Here is a 17,400-nt window from a genome sequence, read left to right on the forward strand (position 1 = left end):
TTAGATGTATCTAATTACATATTGAATATCGCGATATCATTTCGTGCATTGTGTGGGGCAGTGCACGAGGTGGGGAAAACCTATAATTGAAATGTCAATGGATCCAGGCACGGCAATTATATTGGTACAGAAGACAACCACGGGAGAGCTCATACGAAATTTAAGCATACCCTAATTCTCATCTATACTGGTTCATGCCCTATCTAAATGCTACTTCACAACTATCTTACAAAACCCCTATCTACAATATATACACAATCCCGCCTCTCCTTAACTCGGTACCCCCTCATACTCCCCCAACCCATCAACATCCCTCTTTCCCCGCCGCCTCTTCATCCTTCGATTCGCCGCACATTTCACAAACACTGTCAACGCCGTCACTACAAACACAATCACACTCGCCACCACCGGCACGATCACCGCCTGCGACGTCTCCTCCTCCGCCCCCTCATACGGACACGTCTCATTCCGCCCTCCGACCACCCAGCAATCCGCCCTATCGATGGAGTTGAACGCTAACCATACCTGCGCATCTCCCGCGATGTCCTCGTCCAGGTCCGCGGCGCGCGTGGCCGCTTCCGCCGCGGTATAGAGGTAGTTGTTCTCGAGGCCCGTGCGCGGAACGTCGAAGGCGGCAGAGCGGTCGAGGTCATCGCAGGCGGAGAAGGCGGAGTCGAAAGGGTCGAGGGAGGAGGTGACGAGCCAGTTGTAAGGGGCGTGGGAGACGCGGCAGGCGGAGCGATGGGAGGTGGCGCAGTCGGCGGGGAGCCAGTGGCCGGAGTGGGTGAGGGAGAGGACGGCACAGCGGAGGGGGCTGGCGGGGTTGTCAAAAGGGGGGAGGATAGGGTCGTCGGTGAGGGAGACGGTGTCGTTGTCGAGGGAGTCGGGGGCCCAGGACCAAGAGGCGCTGAGGGCGAGACGTTGGTAGGGGAGGGGGGAGGAAGCGGTGGTGGAGTTGGTGAGGGCGGTGTTGAGGAGGGGGGAGATGCCGCAGATGGTGAGGTTGGAGATGGAGGGGGAGAGGGGGTAGGGGGTGTTTTGGGTGGAGTCGAGATCCGTGGTGGGGAAGTCGGCGGTCACAGCCCAGGAGTTGTTGACTTGGGCGATCGATGTGTCTTCGGAGTCGAAGAAGCAACCGCTGGAGATCATACCGGCGGCGTCGAAGCTCGTTTCCCGTCCGGACTTGAGATAGTTCGAAGGGAAGACGGTGTCCATGTCGAAGGCCGGGTCATAGTCCGACATCTCGGGATCGATCTCCCCGAATTCAGCTAGCAGTCGGATCGCCCGCTGAAACACGATGATTTCTTCGCTGGGCCAGCCATCGGGAGTGGTAAAGATGCCGGTTGGTGTTTTTTCCACCGTCATGTACTCCCAATTCGGCTGACTCGCTAACGGTAACGCCCACCACGAGGCATTCAAATTTCTTCTTTCACGTTCCAGGGTTTGGGGGGTATACAAGAATGATGACAGATTGTTGTTCAACGTCGCTGTCAACGACTCGTTTGCGCGAGGTAAGTTAGATCCTGTTACGCTCGACGGGGTCCTTTCAAAGTCATCCGAAGTGGCAGCGGCGTGTATATTCAGTGTCAAATACGACATGCTGGCATCCAGGGTATTGGAGGTGTTCCAAAGATATTGGGAGAAAACTTCCCCTATCAAATGAAGGTCGAGGTCGCCCGTACAATCGTAAGGCCCGAGCCGGTAGACCTCCTCGCCCGTCAAGGGGTCCAGCCGCCGTGTTGGGTTGGCCGGAGGCGCAGACGCCTCGACGACCATGCCATTCGAAGAAACCGACGATACAGAAGAGGCTCTAGATGGCTCGGTAGTGGGACTCTGGACGTCATCACCATTGCCAGCGGACGTACTGGAAACCGCTTGACGACGCACCACCACGCCATCCTCCCCGCCCCGCGCACCTCGCCGCTCCACCCCCTCTCTCGACTCCGGCATCAATCCATCCAACACCACACTCGACAATGACGGCCGCGCCGTGCTCTGCGGCATGGTTGGGCCACCCGCATCCGCATCGACCTTCCAGCTGGGGAGTCGCGCCGGGCAGAGGCTCCATTTCTGGCGTGGAGGGTCCCAATAGAGATCAATAATGAAGCGTCTGAAGCCGGAGGCGAGGAGGTTGGAGAGGCAGTTCGCGCCGATGGATGGGAGGAATTGGTTGTCTGGGAAGCAGGCGGCGGCGAGGGAGATGCCAGGTTTGGTGAGGTAGTTGATGGGGATGTCGAGGGAGAGGTCCCGTTCGGACTGTGAGGGAGTGTGTTAGTTTTGCGTTCGTGAAACCGTAAAGCGAATTCTCCTTCTCTTTTCAGCTAATACAATTTCTCAATGGGCAAGTTCACACTTCGAGTTGGGTATGGTTGGATGGTGAGGCGCCAAGGCTCGCGATCGTCCGTATGGTATCGGCTGAGCATGAGATGTGAATGCGCCGATCAAAATCATCGACAATCGTCCATGAATCACACAAAACACACAACATAGGATCTTTTGTTCGAAGGAAAGACTCCGATATCATAATCTCCAAAAAAGAAATATCGCGTATGATGACGTCCACGAATTGTGTTTGAAATACTCACCCGAAGCACTGTCGCCCACGATGAAGGCAACCATGCCTCATCGCTGGGCTCGAACAGTGGCCTATCTCTTTCCCCCATTGAGCCGTAATATGCGACAATAGTCTATTCACATATCGCTGTTAAATATTCCCTAATATTGTCGCCGGATGACGACGGAATCGCGACCTGAGATGACAGTATCAGTGGAATTGGCCAATCACATCGCGTGGATCTCTCGGGCTGGAATCTTGATGCCTCATGATACTTCCAGTTCCGTTACTGCCTTATTGATATCTCATCTCATCTTAGCCCAAGCCCAGGCCTTGTTGCCCAGCCTTGCGGTTTTCTAGGTCGACGGGACCAAAGGTTCCATCTTGCGATTTACCGATGAATAAACTCCCACGCGAGATGCAGATCCACTGTCGCGGGTCATTAGTCTCCCAGATTTTCGTAGCTCCCTTAAGTTTCGATGGAACCGTATTGAAGATAGCATCTCACACAACCTTTGGTCGGTGATCTGGGCGAGTTTTGCTTGGAAAGGAGACCCTGGTGAGAAGGGAGTCGACGGGAAGTCTTTGTTAGCTCGGCAATACCAGGAGATACAAGGCTGGTGATAGTGAAATAACACGAGGAAGGAAGGAACTCTAGATGAGGGAGAGGTTGAATGATTGTCGGATTATCGTCGTCAATAGGTATATACAAATGCCGCCGAAATAATGCTTGGATATCACTCACGCCGCCCTTTGAACGCCTTGTTTCGTCCTCCCATTTGCCCATTGATTTACCCTTCCGTCTTCCGTCCTCATGTCGAGGAGCGTCCCATATCCATATCCGAAGCAGCCCATGCCCAAGTAACTTCCATCGCTTCAAAAGTCGCTTTCCCCATACCCAAATTCCGGTATCCCATGATCGAATCAATGATTAAAAGAAAACTGTTGTTCCCCGCGCCGGAGGAGTGGAAGCGATCCAAGTCGCGAAACCGAAAATCCAAGAAACTAAAAACCAGGCCCATATCCAACCCCATGCTAAAACCGACGGTGATTAATCCAACAAATGGAACCTTTTCAATGAGCGGGCGCTGATGCTGACTTAATACAGATCATGAAACGATATGCGAAAGCTTCAGCCGATCGTCATTCCCGCCGCTCAGGATATTCAGGAGCGGAGGTAACTTCAGCATCGGATCCAGTGGCGGCGAGGCCGTCATGACGGCCGTCGGAGTAGGTTGGTACTGCATATTTGGTGTCCGAGATTGTGTGGTTGGCACCGGCGGAGGTAAAACGGGCTGCTGCATCGTCTCGGTGGGAGGGCCGGGGTAATGAAGGCACTCTTTGAGCGACTCGGGAGTTAGGGTCGGTGGCTCGGATTTTGAGGGCTGTGCCGAGTGCGAGGGGTAAGGAAGCGACATGTGGGAGCCGTGGGAGCCATGGGAGGCGAGCGAGCCGCGGCGGTCGCTGAGTTGTGAGGACGGGGACCAGTAGTCCTGGAATGAGGGACTGTTTGCTGGAGTGTAGAGGTCGGATCCCGATTGCTTGGTTGGGGAGGGGTATGGGGATGAGACGTAGTTTTGCGAGGGCGCGAGGTTCAATGGCGGTGGCCGCTGCGCGGTGTAGCCGCGAGAATGTTGCGGGACAATAGAAGGGAGAGTTTGCGGGCGCATGGTGTGGTTTGGGACCGCCGGTCGCTGTTCCGCACCTGCTGGGTACTGGGACTCGAATTGCTGCTCGAAGGCCACATGTGGAAGCTGAGCTGGTAGCCGCTGTTGCTGAGTGTGGTTCATTTCGTACTGCGCCACTGAAGCAGATCGTCGGTGCCCGGTGCCGCTGTGTGTACGGCTCTCTTGGCGCTTGTAGCGGTTGACTTTTCCGTTCCAGTAGTTCTTCACAAGGTTGTCGCTGCGGTTGCCGAGTTCCCGTGCGATTTTCGCCCAGGCGGTTCCATATTGACGATACAACTGATCGACACGGATCTCTTCCTCAGGATTGAGAGGGCTGTGGTTCAGCGTAGGATCAAGGTTTTGCGACCATCGTTCTCTACATTGCTTGGCGTTCCGCGTCACGACATGAGTCGCAATTTCGGTCCATTTGAGATCCTTGATTTGGAGTCTCCGGTAGTAGTCTGGCCAGCTGGAATAGCCGGGGTGATATCCAACATGCTTTTGGATAGAGCAGCGGAGACGGGAGTCTTCCTCGCTCGTCCAAGGACCACGTTTGTTGGGCGCCATGTGGTCTGCAAACGCTATATGGCAACAGCAGTTAGCTAGTTGGTCGTCGTTACTGACATGCCCCGTCTCGAGAACCGTAGGCGAATTAAAGAAATAAGTGTCCGTCTCCATCTTGTCGCAACGAAACGCCCTTGTTGCGGGGTTGAGTTGGAGCGAAGAGAGATATGAATAGGAAGAATCGCGCAAGTATTAGGCCCGATAGTCGAGCAAAGCTGATAAGACAAGAGAATAGCGTACAACAGAGTGAACACTTGGAAGAGTACCTGTGAGTGCGTTGTAAAGAATGGTGAGTTGCCAGTTGGATGTGAGGTAGGCAAGAGCCACCAGACACTTGCAGAGGGCGTTGATTTATAAACGATAGACAGGAACTTTCAAGTTTTGTTCGAAGGCTATGAATATCCACTGAATATTCAAATCGAAAATTGGGATGATGGAGCCCATACGACCCTCATTACAGAACGAAAGACACGACTGAGGAGAAGCAAATTTCCCACGAACCTTGTAACCACGGCTTTCGAGAACGGAATATTTGCGAATATTTTCGAATATTTTCTTGAATTTCCACGGTAAGGACAATTGAAATTTGAAAATAGCACGGGATTCGTTGCGAGAGTTGGTAAAGACTGATAGTTTGGTTCGCAACGGTGAACCGCTCAGTTGCGTTGACTGAATGCTCAGTCTCGGAAGGGACGGTGTGAGGAATATAACGGTTCAGGTGAGACTGGTGAGGAGAGTCGGGTAACAGAACCAATTAATCGAACAGGAGGATATCTCATAAATAACTCTGGGACTGGAACACGCTGAGTCCTGTCGACTTGCGGCGCAACGAGGCGTCAATTCAAGCGCTTGGTTTATTGAAGATGAAATAAGGATCAGGCCAGGAAGTCGATGGGAACGTGGGCATGGAGGAGCATATGGGCTAATGGGCAGGGAGAAGAGGCCAGACGCAAGTTCATAACGGGAAATCTTGACCAGCACATCCCATCCGGGGCCTAGTTAAGTGGCATGCTTGACGTAGAAAAACAGTTTGGATCGAGGGTCAAAGAGGCACCCAGACCAGATTGGGCCTGTTGGACGATGCGGCGGCGCTTGAATGGGTACGGCTAGGTAGGCCCTTGTTACTAGAAGCGGGAATGCCCAGGGCACTCCGATCGAGTGGTGACGAGGGGGTGCGGGTCAGAGGGGGGAGGGGGGGCGGTTATGGTGATGACAGATGAGTGGTGAAGGCGATGGGACGGACCCATTTTCGATGGTCAACCCCGTCGAGCATGAGGCTGGATGATGTGCAAGCGTGCGCAACCAAATCTTCACTAAAAGAATTGTGTCGTCGATTTCCAGCCCGTCTCAGAAAGGCCGGACCACACCCCAGGACCCCAGGTACAGATGGTGGTGGAGTGGTGGAGCGGTGCTGCGGTGGAGGTGATCCAATACCAGAAGTGAGATTGATTAAGGGGAATCGCCCCAATAACCAGGGTCAGTCAAGTCAGTCAGCCATGCAATACGGATTTCGCCTCCAGTCGGGGCTAGGAATTCCACTCCCGCTATTAGTTGCAGGGGAGATGATATCAAAGGAACTCCAAGCACGAAGAGGCTCTAATATTAAGTCAATTCCGCAGCGCCCTCAAAACAAAGACGTGGTAATATTCAATATTGGTTAGAGGAACCGAGAATCAGGGTGTTGAATGCTGGAATGAGGCGGAATTAGAGGCGGAATTAGAGAGTGTGGGGTTTCGGACATCAGTAATGCGGTAATCAGGTTAGGCCTATTCATCGGACCCGTAGACAAAGACTCCTCATTTACCCCGAACCACCCCATCAACAAGGCTAACTGATCGTTTTCCAAACTTCCTCTCTTGACATTCCACACACGGGAACACAACATCAAGCCTCCTGGGTCGCAACGCAGCACATTGACCCAGATCTCTGGCACCTCTCCATGCCGCTGCGTTCACCCTGGTTGCACATCGCTCGTATTCCCGACCCGCCGTTTCAATCCTCTGCCGCTGCAGCTCCTTACATATTAATAATACATTCCTCATAGTCGGAACCGATGGCCTTGTGACTCCAAACGGTGTAGTCGCTGAGTGTTGGATTCTGTGCCACTGCTACGTGAAGCAAGGTTAGCATCCCTTCCAACATCCAAGCCGCAGAAGACCTGGAACCTCTTCGATCAATCAAAATGGCAAGCAATCCTCCCCTCTCGGTCCTGCAGCGCTTAGTAGGTTGCTCTAACAATTCCACTACCCGGCGCTCGCAGGCAGGTTCACAGCGGTAGGCGAAGATATCAGGTCCCTATGCTGGTCTAAATTTTACTGTGTACCGCTATACAACTCTTCGCAAACCCTGCACGGAGTACTCCGTGTGGGATACCAAATAACCATAATCCCCTCCATTGACATCTCCAGGACCCATCATATATGGCGCTATTAGCAATGGTTAATTCCGAAATATGATAACAGACACGGGAGAACAACATTGACCTGGGCGATCTTGGATTCCCGACCCGGAAAAACCTGAGCCGTGTGCTCCCGCTTTTTGGAATGAAATGTCATAACGGCCGCCTTACCCTGTTCCTGGCCCATCCCTAGGCGCTAGGGGAGGCGAGAATCTCCCATCTCAAAAAGCCACCTTAACCAGTCTCTGATCGTCGTCCTTCATGTATCGATTTGGCTTCAATTCCCTCAGCAGGCAGCAGTGGTGGCACTACCTATTCACAGCGATCGAGTCCCGGCAATCAATTTACTTGTCACTTGGAAGAGGAATGCAACCACATCGTTTTCCAGGTTCGCAAGAATAGCATTATGACTGCCAATCGATGTTTCCCAGCGTGTCCCGGCAACTTGGGCAAGCTGATGCCACAGCGGATACGTACAGTTCGTTGTTCAACACGCCGAAACACCACATGTTCCGGTTTTCATATAGGCCGTTGCCCACCCACTGCATCCTGGATCCGGGTCCCTGGGCTTGCCACCATCCCTAAAGCTGGACGCGGGACCGCCTGTAAGACGGGACTGCCTGACAGGGTTTGGGATTCTGTAATGCGAGGAATCATCCAATTTCTTCGCCTCCCATTCCCGAGACAGGGTCGTAGGATGCAGGAAATCCGCTTGTCAGGATGGAACACCCTCGCCCCCGAACCTCCTGGCGAGCAAGGCCACCGTCCCGTGTATCCGCTCAAGCCTGCCGCGATGTGGATGGCTCCACGGCATCAATCAATGAGACAAAAATAAGCAATTTCCAATATCGCTGGAAAATTTCTGGCCAAGCTCGATGTTACGATGTCACTTGGAAAATCAGAAGGCGATGGCGTAGATTATTGGACGACCGATGGAATTCGCCGGACGCAATTTCTTTTGTCCCAGGATCCAATATGATATGGGATGGCTTTGCAGGTCAGGCGAACCGAAATCTAATATCGGCTTAGTCTAGGGAGATCTGGCAGACCACGTTTTTTTAGCGAAGGGGGCGCAACGGTCGGTAGATCAATCACCGCACGAGTCACTGGCCACCCTGAAGCACGGGACTCCGGGTTTTGCTGCCTGGTGGCCTGCTCCCCCTTTCCACTAGCTTTGTCAGTCGCTTACCGTAGTAATTATTGAACCAGACAGGCGCACTTGAATGAAGTTTTGAAGTCTGAACAAACCTTGTGGTTTACACACAAGGACATCAAATCTCTCGTTTCAAGAGCAGATTGTTTTGTTCAATCGCCGCAAAATCCAGGACGACTCAATTTCGATGCCGTCATAACAGCATGGTCAACCAATCGCGCCGATCCCCATTGACAACGTGGACATTCTTTTTCCTGACATGAATCATACGAAGTGGGCTCTTGCCTCTCGATCGCTGATTTCGCGCCATCTCTTAAGCACACGGTAAGCGCGCACTTTCCACTTTGCGGTTTGGTGAGTTGGCCGGCGGAGCGACGGTTGAACTGAAACTCCGATCATGTGTCCACAGTGTCGAGCGTTGAGTTCCCACTAACCAGGGTGCCTGGCAGGAGGCCCAAGTGACAAGCAAGCAATCGATCGACCAACGCCTTTTCTGGCAATTACCCCTGAATCCCCTTGTCGAGTTTCAATTTCTAGGAAAAATGACAGCGAAGCAGAAACAAAGAGTAGGGCAGCGATGAGCGAAGGGCAAAGGCACCGAACACTTGGCGCCAACGTGTTGGGTATTTCCTAAAGAGGTGTGTGTTAACCACACCTAAATCTAAAGCCGGCCAATGAGAAAGCCAATCAGAAATACAAATCATTCGGCGCTAGCATCGACGCCGGTTCCAGCGGACGGGCCACCGATCGTTGTCAAACTGGGTCCTTCGCCCGTCCCATTCGGGCTGCGGTTGTGGCTTTACCAGCCGTTTTTGGACCCCCTATGCCCGACGATTCGAGCAACCGGAGCTACAGGCTGCGTACCATTCGATGGTCAAGAGAACACTAGCTCGACCGGAGCAGGGGACGTTGGGGCAGGAGAGCCCGGACTGGCTGGCGAGCGTCTGAGCGAGGGTGACGTGGGCCGGGTTATCCCAATGGAGTAATGTCGAGCGAACTGGCATGGTGGCCCGAAGATCGTCCGGCTCGTTTGATCGGTTGATGTGGCAGCAGCGTGCTACTATTAAACTGCCAAGTGCCAAACTGTCCGATGCTGGAGGCCGAGGAACATGGTGATATTGAATGTTTCTGGTAGTCATAGTTCGGAGCTCGCTAGTTGGTAAAAGCACGACGTGGGGGGAGCGCGCAAAAATGTTGATCAATTAGCGGTATCTGGCTACTCATTGTTGGGTCTCAAATTAGAGTTCGTCACTAGGATGGCACCAAGTTACGTTGATTCGCAAGCTATGGCTGAGCCGGTGGTGCTAGACAGAGCCGCATGCTGATTTCGGATTCGGGACGGCACAAACACGGGATGACTTCAGTCGAGCCGCGTTTTCGTATTTCAACTGGAGACGCCAAGGACGATTTGCGGGTTATAGACTCTGATACATCCCGTATTCAAGGAGTTTCCCGTGGTTCAGCTAGCGACTTTTCATGATCGCCCGCCTATCCCGGCGATATCCCTCTAGACTCGAGATTTGCTGTCGACGATTAACGACGAGATTTAGGATGCAGGCATTATCCTACCAGCGTGGTTCGACATATTTCGAGTTTCGACGATAGTTTCCTCTTCTAGACCCGATAAAGGACATCGCTCCGGAAGCATTTACCTTTTCTGCCTATCACGCAGAACCAAAATCGCTAGATGAGAGTACATCAAGCTGCGAACTGGGCCTCACGGGGACGCCGAGCCAGCCCCAGTCCGTCCGGGGGGGACCACATGTGGCTGAAGAGATTCCAGAGCCCAGGATCGAAGCACGATGGGCGTTGTGTAATCTACGCCTGTTTAGTTCCCCCAGTCGATCCCACCATTCGTATGGAACAAGGGGGTTTTCCAAACCATCGTCGCTTAACGTTTGCCTGTTTTCATGAAAGCGTTATCCCAACACTAGCAGTCCAGCACTACTACGTACAGGGTCCGATTTCCATCTGGGCGGGAGAAGGATCTCCGACGCCGCCGAATGGGCCAACGGTCTTTCGACTTTCAGCCTTCAGGGCTTCCTGCCTCTCACGGCTCACCACAATAGTGGAGCCCCCAGATCCTGATACTGCCGAAAGCGGGATAAGGCCAATGGCGCAGAGGCTGAACCTTGCTTGCGAAGTTTCAACCCACCCTAATCCGCCGAGGTGCAGCATCGCAAAGCACGTATCGAGTAATCAATATCTATTGCGGGCATTGCCCTACTCGAAACGGTCGTGGCGCCTGGTCAGACCGCGGCATCTCAGCTGGGTTCAACGGTGACCACCACACCCGATGTGGCAGTCAGCTCAACATGGATAGGCGACTATCAGGACATGCGTCCAGGCCTGGCGAGGGCAAAATGCCTGTATCCTCATGGCATCTTCTGGAGTTTCAAAGTACAACTTCGAATGTTTCCGAAGCTTCTGCACCGTGTCTATCAGTTGGTTTAGGATCCGACAAAGATGTCTCGGTCGCCTCCGCGAGCCTCAGTTTAGCTGAATGCTGGCATTCAAGCTAACTATCCGTTCAACAGGCCTATTCGCCCCGGTGATACGTAGTAGGATGCTGGCGGAGACTTTCCAAGGTTTGGTTCGGTATGCTTACATACATTTACTTCGCAGTAGCCCCTCCTTGCAGGATGCAGTCGTACCGGGAAATTGGAACAGAAGCTATTCGTAGCATTCTGTGCAACGTCCCAGTCTCTACGGTGACGCATCAACGAGGAGAGGGCCAAAAACATTCCCGAAGGACACTTTAAGCTTCAGAGTTCAAAATTTCGCCGGTATCATCCTCGTGGATTCATTTTCTTCCCATCGCCTTCCACAGGGAACAGTACGACCGTTACACAGGAGGTTTATGCTATTGATGGGAGGGTCCAACACCCAATGAGTGTGCTGTCCCTTTTGTGCGACACATCTACCACTCCCTTGGGTCCTAAGTTCACCGTACGAAGAGGGACCGCTTCGGCGACATATTCAATGAGGTTCCGGCTTCATGCTACATGGCTTCTGCATCCCCGGGTCCTCTCGAAAGTTACAAACGGTCGGTATTCCGTACAGTCTATTCCGTACAGACTATCGAGATCTGCGGAACCTCACTGAGCAAAGGAGATCGGATCGACTTTGACAGGTGACTGGCTCAACAGTCCGCACATCCCTTGGGTCTCATGTCGCATAAAGCATTGCGATTTGCAAGGTTACTAATTGCCAATTGATGTGCAGAAGTGATGTGATCCCATCAGACGCTTCTTTGACGTCGAGAAACGATTGGTCCCCCAACCAGGGTATTCCATACTGGTGCCTGGGGGTCATCAACCGCTAATCGGCATTCTGCAAAGACCGGCTGAAATAGCTCCCTGAATCTGTAGCGTTTGTGCATGGTTGGGACTTGAAGCGACAAAACGATGCGCTTAATAGTGAATTTTGTTAAGCAGTGCTACTATCCGCCGTGGCGTCTGCAAGAGAGGCTTGTCCTGGGCTTCGAGAGCGGCCAGGCTCTTCCACACCTGTTTGGCAAGGCTGCAAACTCTCGGACATGGATCCTGGGAGACTCGGTTCTTGACGACACGAGAAAAACACCATCGGCATGGGTCCGGAGACTTTAGCAAAAGTCGCCGGCCAACGCAACGAGAAAGCAAAATTCGTCCAACGTGTCTCGGGTTGAGGTTGGGCTAGGAATCTCCAGAGTTGATGAGCATCTGCACATCTTCCTCCAATCGTCATGGAGGAAAGAGAGGACCGGATGCCTGCACAGCTGACTGCGACGTTGAGACTTGAGACGACCATCTGGCTGTCGTGAGGCACAGCAAAGATATTCTTCACCTCCCCCCGTCCACAGCCTGTCCGAAGGAATGGACCACGACTGTAGCTTCAATCCCCACCCCAACACCATCTTCCGATTTCCGAAGTCACAAAGTCCTATGAAGACGCATTGCGACTTGCCGGGTATGGATGAGTCGGTGGTATTAGTTGGTCTCAAGAAAAACTCTCCGCAATATGTTCCCCGCCCAGGAACTTCCCATGATTGCACCAAAGTCCAAAGGTCTTGGATATCTCCCAGCCTTCACGACTCACGGCCAACGTTTCTTTGCCTTGAACTCCGGCAACGGCGGACGACAACGGAAAGCCTCTGGCCGGCGACCCAGTTGAGCTCTTGGCTATGGTAATTGGCAGGCCGGAGAACCATTTTGCCAAGGGACAGTAATTGACCATCGAGCGGCTCGCGGACCTTGTAGTGAAATGAAGCAATAACCGATCTTACTTAGCGCCAGGCTATCACGATATCAAAACTGGGGTAAGCGGCCGGCGATATAGGTCTTTGGCAGCCAAGGACCACGATACATCCTAACTCCTAAGGGTACGTTGGTATGTACCATCACAGGGAATGAAATATTGTGTATAAAGTTCGTATAAGCGCTGGGTTAGTGTATCCACTCTTATCGAGGACAGTGCACAAGTATTTGGAAAACTTCCAGCCATGAGGAAACGAACAACTGCTGGTCCAAAGATCACTGGCCTACTGGTAGCCTGTGCAACAGCCACCAGCGCTCCACTGTGGGTTTGTGGCAGCTCAGAATGCGAACGTCCATGTCAACATCGGCGGACGGAATGCGATGGAAATCATGTAGATCGTGGCTTTTTCGCGTGATCTGCTTTGAAGCTATTGATATTGTCGAAACGCAATCAGAATTGCTGTTTAAGGAAGGCCAGATATGAGGGCAACACGACCTTTCCCGAGGCTCGCAGTGGATGCAACGGACAAAGGGACCTGAACTGAACCGCTTTCGCTTTCAAGATTTACATTTCAAGCACCGGATGAATCTTGAGAGCGGTGTACCGGCGCTGGAACGATTCCGAACTATATCCAGTGAACTGGAGCTATGATGGAGCTCTCAGAGGGTTCGAAAAGCATTGTCCAATCGATACGATATGGCCTAACTCCGCAATCCGATATACTAAGATGGCCACGATTGGTACTACTGTGCATGTACCACGGCTGGCGAAGGACGATCTTGCCGCTTCCGGGTTTCGCCTGGGGACTTTTCGCAGGTATTGCGGGCAAGTATCAGTGCCTTCTTTTCGGTCTCTGCTCACACGTCCACGCCTCTCCAACGATCTTATCGGGACCGGACAAAATTCCCCTGAGTCAACCTAAAACATGCAGTCGAGACCATCGTCCAACCGTTGTGGGCTGGTTGAGAGACATCAAATGATGTATTCAAGGAATATCACAAGAAAACACTGCAGCGATCGATGTGTCGGACGGCTGTTGGCGGACAAGACGAACTGGATGTTTGGGAGAAAGATTGGCGACAACTGTGATCTGCCACTAATGCAGCTTACAGCCAATCAGAGCAGCGTTTGACCAACCTCCTCCAAGCCTTCACCGAAGTCGTGACGAATCGATGTTAAACAGTCGGTGCTTCCTTTGGACTATCTTCGATTGCATTGGATACGTAATCTACATGTGTATCGACATCTCTCAGCTGTGTTGTTTCCATCCTGCAGAAAGGCTTCTTGGCCAGCTAGCATTGGTTCCTAGACATGTTGAGATCAGTCGGACGCTTGCAGAATGCACGTACTCCTTTAGCGCCACTCCCTTTGAGAAGAACAGGCTCAGGATGTCAAGAGGGTTATCCTCTTTGGGATCGAGACATCGACCCGGCCCAACGGTCGACCTGCTAACGGGAAAAGCGGGAAAAAGTGCAGCATGGAAGCAAACTCCCCTTCTCAAACACCCCAACACCAACTCCAGCCAGTGGGGTGTCGCAAGGGAGACAGCGCTATCCGTACCAAGCACCTTAGCATGGCATTCTCCCCTCATTCTGCGTTTACCGCCTGATGATGTGTCCTTCGTTTAGACTACTAAGTTCTAGACTCCGCACGTCTGAAATCTCCGTACAAGCGAGGTGTGGACTGTGATGCGATCGCGATGTTGTTGAATCCGTTATGTCCGGGGCTTTCCCCCTCCATCGCAAAGTCTCACAAAGTCTCCGAGATGGAGGAGCAACCCGCCGCCGTTTTAAGTTCATATCGAACTGGGGGTTGGAATTATGTCGATCAGAAGTCGGGGTTAACTGCTCGATGAAGTAAAATGGTGTAGACTTCAATTCTGAACTTGTCCTTTACCATTTTTGGATGCTCCCGTCGGGGAATGATAGACTCTCGGACTGCCGTTCATTGCCCTCGTCGGCGAGTTTTCAGTCACACCAGTCGCGTCATGATTAAAGAGTTGTACTTTGAAGGCTCGCATCCCCGCTTCATGTACGGAATAAGGTAATCCGTCCTATGGATCAGAAAAGAAATATCGCACAGTTTCAAAGTGTCGGAGCGAGTCTTTCGTCATCTGACACTTGAAACGCATTTGCGCAACCACACTTTACAAAGGGTGTGGCAAGAGAGATGCCCCCTTTCGAAACGACCGAAAAAGAGCGGAAGGGCATGTAAGAGTCAGCATGATACAGAGGTATGCAAGTACCCTTCCTCCAAGTTATTGGCAATATATCAATTATTTGTCTGGTTCCTTTTCGTTTGTGTCGCACAAAACAAGGAATAGGGCTGGCCTTCTCGTAGCCTGTCCGTTCCAGGAATTCGCAGGAACACTAGAAGCCCGTTTGCCTGAGCATCGATCGATTAGCACTCGAGCTTTTCGGAAAGTGAGCAAGGCCTTTCTATTCTCAATAATTTCTATCAAAAAGTCCATCATCGGTTTCCTGTTGTTCCCAGAATCGAATCTTACCAGCCTTGCACATTCTGGCAAATTCGACCTGTCACCTTTCGAAGTTGACTTCGATCTTACGGAATACTTTATCATGACGCATCTAACCGCGAACGACTCATCTGACAATCGAAGGCTTCAGATTGCGTACCTTTCAACATCCTTCCAGAAGATCCGTTGATCCGTCCAACGGTCACGCCTCCCCTCCCGTCCCGCGATCCCGCGATCTGGGTGTAACGACGGCCACTAAATGACCCGGCCCCCATCCATCCTGTTGCCTCCGTCGCCTCACGGTTCATACAGGTACGGATGCAGCTACCCGCGATACCACCACCCTTTTCTTCTCCCTCGCTTACCCTCGAGTGTTCCGAGACGCGAGCGCAGCCATGTTCGGTCGAGAAGGGCGGGATGGCATACTTGTACCCGCATTCTTTTCCACCGGTTCTCGAGGGCTTAGATAGAGTGGTACCACAGGCTACCGATCCCACGGGACCGCACGCGCGGCATCCGCCGCAGAAAATCTCCAAGAACGACCGTACATGCGTCGAGGAGGAGATGCAATAAGTTGGTGTCATTTTCATATCTCAAATGTCCCAAATCCGAGATTTTTCTAGGGGTTCCTTGTCCTTGCAGCTCGTTTATGCCCCCCTCGCATCTGCTGGGACTTCATCGCGTCATGGGATCACGATCGCAGATCTGTAGCTTTCGAATCCACCGATAACCCCACTGCGGGAGGTAGGGAACAAAGTCGAGATTCCTGGGTGGATGAGGGTGGGATGAGATACGGGTCGGGATGGCAGAAGCAATTTACTTGTGGTTACACGGCATGGATGGGGCGCCCGACGTTGGTCAGGAGATTATTGAAGGGGACCGTAACAATAGCAATTCATGCAAGGGAATGCGGACAGACGGTGCTAGTAGAGAGGTGGGAAATGTTTATGTCCGTCCAAGTTATTTGTTTCAATGAGCCGTTGTGTCGACGCGTGAAACTGATTTATTTAGTGCGCTGTCTATGCGGTATCTGCAACATGTTCCTCACCTTTGAGGACGAAGTCGCCATTTCCCAATGACCGATGAGTTATTGTTCTCAACATCCCCATGCTGAACTGTCTCCAACACTTCTAGCTCACTGTCATACTCGGATTGGGGCCTGAAATAGCATATTTCCTGGCCGGTTTCGCCAAGCTGTAGTCCGTCCGCCCCAGAACATGGAGGAATCTCTGGGGTTGCCTAGTTGAATGCTGAGAGCGGAGAGACCCATGATATACAACAATAGGGTCGTAACCTCATATACGTAGTGAGTACTAAGTAAGGGCAAGCTGCCGGGAGTGAACGTTGTAGGTTCGACACCAGACTGCCTTGAGACGCAGGGAATTCGTCGTCATTGGCGCAGGTAGTAGTCGGCACGATGATCTTGAAGCAAAGAGCATCTTTAAAAAGTAAGTTCTAATGGTCATTCCGAAGTACTGGCCTCTCCAAATATCTGTCACTGTCCCGTCCGTTGGCTCTATCTACTAAGATGTTCTCCTCGCCTTGACGATGTGCGGGGCTCGGTACTGGAGCCCCTGAAAGAACATATCAGCGACTTCTTGTAGCATACAGGTGACTGGTTTAGATGCACATAGGTCACATCGCATGCCTAGTGTATCCCAGAGCCGAGTCTCTCCTGGATCCAAGCCACGAGCACTCTATCTCTGGATTTCTAGTATTATGAGTTACCGTACAGTCGTTCATGTAGTTTGTATTGCCGGCCCCAGTGGCTGTACCGATACGACATGCTCTGGACGCCCTTAAGCTGGTCGATGCTGCCTCGATCAACCTTGGCTTGAGCGCACCATAAATACCTCCACCCCAAGGAGGAGATATGTGGTGGATAGAGATCCATAATTCGGTGTTCTAGATTCTAGGGATATAGCAACAGCAGCACTATATAGCTAACGTTTAGGAAATTGGAGTCCATAACCAATAATGACCTTAGCAGGAGGAAGCAGTCAAGGCACCTAATGAATATTTTAATCTGGTCTTGACTCTGCGGCTGTACCAGTACTCGCTTTGTTGCTATAACTCTATGCGTATGAAGCTGTAGGGACCGTGGTGGCTCCTTCGAAGTGGACATCGGTCTCAGATGTCGACTGACGTTCTATTCAGTTGTCATTTCACCCCTGGATTTCGATACGCGCTACGCGGTCGCCGTGAATAGGTTGAGCAGGAGAGAGCGCTTGCATTTACAAATCCACAGGCCACTTCCAAGCGTTCAAGATCAGGGATTAGGTAAAAGCATCTCTCGCCTGTGATTCTTTTGAGAGTACATCGTGATAGCCCGCAAAGAATGGTGTCTGATAA

At 52.1% G+C, this 17,400-nt stretch overlaps 4 protein-coding genes across 4 annotated transcripts; 1 reads left to right on the top strand and 3 right to left on the bottom strand.

The window, feature by feature from the left end:
• Nucleotides 1-270: 270 nt before the first annotated feature.
• Nucleotides 271-4,899, bottom strand: P152DRAFT_474579 (uncharacterized protein; the record flags this gene model as incomplete). The annotated part of the gene is made up of 2 exons (XM_033681335.1): nt 271-2,256; nt 3,673-4,899. The coding sequence occupies 2 exons, from the start codon at nt 4,897-4,899 to the stop codon at nt 271-273; spliced, it is 3,213 nt and encodes a 1,070-aa protein (XP_033533035.1).
• Nucleotides 4,900-8,666: 3,767 nt separating this feature from the next.
• P152DRAFT_459340 (uncharacterized protein) lies at nt 8,667-9,746 on the bottom strand. Its single transcript, XM_033679656.1, has 2 exons — nt 8,786-9,746; nt 8,667-8,690 (listed from the first exon to the last, which is right to left on the bottom strand). The coding sequence occupies exon 1, from the start codon at nt 9,338-9,340 to the stop codon at nt 9,158-9,160; it is 183 nt and encodes a 60-aa protein (XP_033533036.1). The 5' UTR covers nt 9,341-9,746; the 3' UTR covers nt 8,667-8,690; nt 8,786-9,157.
• Nucleotides 9,747-13,280: 3,534 nt separating this feature from the next.
• On the top strand, nt 13,281-13,510 carry P152DRAFT_459342 (uncharacterized protein). The gene has a single exon (XM_033679657.1). The coding sequence runs from the start codon at nt 13,300-13,302 to the stop codon at nt 13,492-13,494; it is 195 nt and encodes a 64-aa protein (XP_033533037.1). The 5' UTR covers nt 13,281-13,299; the 3' UTR covers nt 13,495-13,510.
• A 1,233-nt stretch (nt 13,511-14,743) lies between these two features.
• Nucleotides 14,744-16,005, bottom strand: P152DRAFT_459345 (uncharacterized protein). The gene is made up of 2 exons (XM_033679658.1): nt 15,193-16,005; nt 14,744-14,805 (listed from the first exon to the last, which is right to left on the bottom strand). The coding sequence occupies exons 1-2, from the start codon at nt 15,630-15,632 to the stop codon at nt 14,790-14,792; spliced, it is 456 nt and encodes a 151-aa protein (XP_033533038.1). The 5' UTR covers nt 15,633-16,005; the 3' UTR covers nt 14,744-14,789.
• Nucleotides 16,006-17,400: the final 1,395 nt, after the last annotated feature.

The sequence above is a fragment of the Eremomyces bilateralis genome (assembly GCF_010015585.1).
Source record: "Eremomyces bilateralis CBS 781.70 unplaced genomic scaffold P152scaffold_13, whole genome shotgun sequence".
In the NCBI taxonomy this organism is placed as follows: domain Eukaryota; kingdom Fungi; phylum Ascomycota; class Dothideomycetes; order Eremomycetales; family Eremomycetaceae; genus Eremomyces; species Eremomyces bilateralis.